General features: G+C 45.5%; 1 protein-coding gene across 1 annotated transcript in view; it reads left to right on the top strand.

Moving 5' to 3' along the window:
• Positions 1 to 5000, top strand: part of LOC134097405 (metabotropic glutamate receptor 1-like) — a 32058-nt gene that overhangs the window by 15796 nt on the left and 11262 nt on the right. The window contains exon 4 of the mRNA XM_062550283.1: positions 1878 to 2113. Coding sequence (XP_062406267.1) covers positions 1878 to 2113 — 236 coding nt within the window. The remainder of the gene's footprint in view (positions 1 to 1877; positions 2114 to 5000) is intronic.

The raw sequence follows: 5000 nt of genomic DNA, 5'->3' as shown, positions 1-5000 counted from the left end.
ACTTGTGCTTTCCTGAGGCTGAACAAAGAGAGACAGACAGTCCTGTCCTGCTTTACCTTGGAGACCAACACAAATGATCTTCAGAGTGAGATATGTGAGAGAGACAGAGAAAGAGTGAGAGGAAGAGAGAAAGTGTGGAGGTGATGAGGGAGAGAGAGAACAAGGGATGAGAGAGAGAGAGAGAGAGAGAGAGAATGAGTGATACAGGAGAGGAGAGGGTCACTTTTCTTCCCCCACATTTGCAGATGAGTGGTGGCTTCTCTGATTCTCTCTCACATACATATACTTTCATGCCATCTCTCTCTTGTTCTCGCTCTGTCTTGTTCCTACTCTCTCTGTGTGTCTCTCTCTCACACACACTCTCTCTCTCTCTCTCTCACACACACACACACACACACACACACACAAGTACTTTCACGCTACCTCTGTCTTGTTCTCTTTCTCTCTCTCTCTCTCTCATAGACACACTCTCACACACACTCTCTTGTTCTCTCTATCTATCTCTCCTTTCTCACACACACTCTCCCTCTCTATGTCCCATCTATCTATCTATTTATCTTTCTATCCATCCATCCATCCTCTGTCCCCCTGTCCCTCTCTTCAGTATAAAACTATTTAATTCAGATGAGCTCTAGCATAAGAAGGCAGAAGTACATTTCTCCGGCTCTCCCTCTGTACATTGTTGGCATGACAGAATGTTTAGGAAATGTATTTGGGGTTAGGGGTCAGGATTAATCAGGGTTAGTTGGAACACATAATGTGTCATGTAATTTAACTGCCCGTAATAAGGACACTAGATAGTAAATGGACCAAAAATATACATATTCTCTCTGTTTCTCTCTCTCTCTCTCTCAAACACACACACACACACACATATGCATAAGCACACACACGCACACGCACACGCACACTCACACACACCAACACACGCAGTGATTACTAACACTCTGTCTGATAGTAATTAGACATCAAAGGAACTTCCATAATTAATCCATAATTGATGGACTTTTTTGGCAGAAGATATTACTGGCGGATAAATGTAGGAAATCCATCAGTGCAGCAGTCGAGTAGTCCTCTGACAGTCCCAGCTCAGCGGCCCGCGCAGTAGCGTTATCGCTCTGCCCCATCGTCCTTCTGCCTCTCTCCTAATCGCACTTCTCTCCTCTGTCAGTTTTCTACTCTCCTCTCCCACTCTCTCTCTCTCTCTTTCTCTCTCTCTCTCTCTCTTCTTTGCTCTCAGTCACTCCCTCTTACTCCTTCTCCATCTCTTCCTCTCTTCCTCACCTCACCTCTCTCTTTTCTCCACTAATATTTCTCTTCATCTGACACATTTCTTCTCCCTCCGTCCATCTTTTTTTTATCCCTTTCTCTAACTCTCTCGTTTTGTCTGTCTACTGTAGGTCTCACTCTCTCTAACGTCGTTCTCATTGTCTCCCTCTATCCCTGTTCTTTCTCCCCCTTCTCCTTTTCCTACTTTCTCTCTCTCTGTCCGTCTCTCCCTGTCTCCCCCTCCTCCCCCACTCTCTCTGTGTCCCTCTCTCCCTGTCTCCCCCTCCTCCCTCACTCTCTCTGTGTCCCTCTCTCCCTGTCTCCCCCTCCTCCCTCACTCTCTGTCTCTCTCTCCCTTCTCCTTTTCCTACTTTCTCTCTCCCCTCCCTCTCTCCCTTTCTCCCCTTCCTCCCTCACTCTCTCTGCCCCTCTGTCCCTACCTCCCCCTCCTCCTCCCCCTCTCTCTCTCTGTCCCTCTCTCCCTGTCTCCCCCTCTTCCCCCACTCTCCCTGTCTCCCCCTCCTCCCTCACTCTCTCTCTGCCCCTCTCTCCCTACCTCCTCCTCCTCCTCCCCCCCTCTCTCTCTGTGTCCCCCTCTCCTCTGGTAGTGACGGATGGGCGGATCGCTATGAGGTGGTGGAGGGCTACGAGCAGGAGGCGGATGGAGGGATCACGCTGAAGCTGCAGACGGAGGAGGTCCAGTCCTTCAACGACTACTTCCTGGAGCTGCGCCTGGACACCAACAAGCGGAACCCGTGGTTCCCCGAGTTCTGGCAGCACCGCTTCCAGTGCCGGATCCCCTTCCACCCGCAGGAGAACCCCAACTTCCAGAGAGTCTGCACAGGTCAGTTGTGTGTGTGTGTGTGTGTGTGTTTGAGAGAGAGTGCTGGTGTGTGACTAATTACATGTATGTATGACTGTAAATGTGTGTTATTGTGTGTAAGTATGTGTGTGTGCCACTGAAGAAAACACAAAGTATAATCACGCACATCTGTAAGTTTTGTCGGGTGCGAGATCCAAAAAATAGTTCAAAGGCAACATAAAAATTGGTACACCGAAGAGCTCCCAAATATAGTTTCTTTATTTACCATTTATAGTTTCTTTATTTAGTAACGTTTTAGGCTTTATAGCCCTTCCTCAGACCACTGGCACTGAACACCTTCGCTTCTAAAGGGTGTGTGTGTGTGTGTGTGTGTGTGTGTTTGATGTATTTGTTTGTGTGTGTAACTTGTAGCTGTGTAACTGTGTGTGTTTGTGCATTCACAATCCTTCCATCATTGGTATCAATGGGATAATTCTGCAATTCTGAGCAAGCTCTGTGATCCAGCCTGCGTCAGATATTCAAACAGTGAGCTTTGTGACTCATTAATGTGATTTATTCTATTCTGATTTTTTTATGCTCACAGATAGGTTAATGCTTTCAAATATGACTCAGAGTAGAGGTGAATTGAGATTCAGGATTGGGCTCACACACACACATATACCTACCTAATACAGACACACACACACACACACACACACACACACACACACACACACACACACACACACACACACACACACACACACACACACACACACACACATACGCACATACACACACACTCTCTCTCTCTCACACACACACACACACACACACACACACACACGACTCTAGTGAATGGTGGGATCTTCTGTCTCTAATGTGACTGCAGCTTAAGGCCTCAGATCGCCATGACGTCACAATCTGGCTTGATATGAACCTTCCCTAAGGGTTTAGTGGGTGTTCTGACTCAAGCTGAATCAGTGTGTGTGTATGTGTGTGTGTGTGTGTGTGTGTGTGTGTGTGTGTGTGTGTGTGTGTGTGTGTGTGTTTCAGTGAGTGAGAGAATGTGTAAGTACATGCTTGTGTGTGCGTACATTCTCATGTGATAGATTGTGTGTCTTTTGTATCTTCTGTGTCTTTGTGTGTGTGTGTGTGTGTGTGTGTGTGTCTGTGTTCTGACCTCTCTGTTGGACAGGCTCCAGATGAGCCGTTAGAAGGGTTGCCATTAGCTTTGGCTGGCTATCTCTGGAACAACTTTATGATATTGAAAAAGAAATATGAAAGAGAGTCCTCTCTATGGTCAGGAGAGAAGAGAAGATGAATGAGATTCACCGTAGAAATACACACGAGTAACCATATGCATCATTTTAACTGTATTCTGTATTCCAAGTTATGATTTTAATAAACACAAACACACACACACACACACACACACACACAGACACAGTATACCCAAAACACAATCACACACACACACACACACACACACACACACACACACACACACACACTCACACACACACACACACACACACACACACACACACACACACACACACACACACACACACACACACACACAGACACACACACACACACACACACACACACACACACACACACACACACACACACACACACACATCCTAACAGACATGTGTACATGTAAAGTGAGTGCAAATTATAACAGGAAAAGAATCCAAATGGATGTGTCTGACCCATGATCACCCAAGTGCACACACACATATTCCCTGCACATATGCAAGCAAGCACACACACACACACACGCACACACACACACGAGCGCGCGTGCATGCACATATATATATATATAAAACACCCACACACCACATCCAACTGGTGTCTTGTGTATGAATGAATCTGATAAAGGTCAACCTGTCCACCCACCCAATTACTGTCAGTTCTGTGCAGTGGGGATTCAATCTGCAGAGCTTTGACATGCGCCACAACTTCAGCTGCTTGAAGTTTCCCATTTAAGAGACCTCATTACTCACTGTAGAGATGGTTGTGGAAGTAAAATGTCTGTTTGTAGACGTGGACAATGCGATGTGGGTTGTGCTTGAAGAAGACCCCGTGGGTTTCCGTGGAGATGCTACGGGTAGATTGATGTTGATTAGAGGTCGACGATGTCAGCGATCATGGGATTGTGATTGGTTAGACAACTGCAATCCAGTAAACTCGCATTCTCAGTTTTGAAATAGGGAATAGCCATTTTAGTATGTCTTGTGTATATTTGTGTAGTTATGTAGGTTATTTGTGTGTGTGTGTGTGTGTGTGTGTGTGTGTGTGTGTGTCTGTGTGTGTGTCTGTGTGTCTGTGTGTCTGTGTGTCTGTGTGTGTGTTTGAGAAACAGCGCAAAAGATAGAGAGAGCAAGAGAGAGAGGGGGAGAGAGAGATTGAGATTCATGTGTTTGTGTAATATGCCTATGTAATGTGTGTGTATGTAATTGAGCTTTGACAATAATGTTACTGAAGCGTTCATGCCTGTAAAGTTTTTTATGAATTGAAAATTGAATTGAGAGAAAGAGAGAGAGATAGAGAGAGAGTTAGAGAGAGAGAGAGAGAGATGGAGTATCTGCCTTTATGCATCTTTGCATGTATGAGCACGAGTGGTAATAATTGACTGCCAATTCATCAATTTAGCTAATGATCTGTCTATCAATGTCTCTTTAGCCTTTTTCCAATCCATCAGTGAAATCTTTTATGCCTCTGTGTGACAATATTTGCCTTGCTGCTAATATGACTGATGTCTCAGTAATGGCAGAGAGGTTTGGAATAGTCAAAGCCGGGGCTCGGGGGAGTAGAAGCAGCCAAAGAAGGAAATAAAGTTTTAATGAGGAGAGAATTTCAGCACTTACACTCTCAAAGTCATCTAGCCACATTACTTTGGCTTCGGTAGCTCAGC

Source organism: Sardina pilchardus, chromosome 12 (assembly GCF_963854185.1).
Source record: "Sardina pilchardus chromosome 12, fSarPil1.1, whole genome shotgun sequence".
In the NCBI taxonomy this organism is placed as follows: Eukaryota; Metazoa; Chordata; class Actinopteri; order Clupeiformes; family Clupeidae; genus Sardina; species Sardina pilchardus.
The sequence above is the reverse complement of the archived record's forward strand: the minus strand, read 5'-3'. Positions and strand labels throughout refer to the sequence as shown.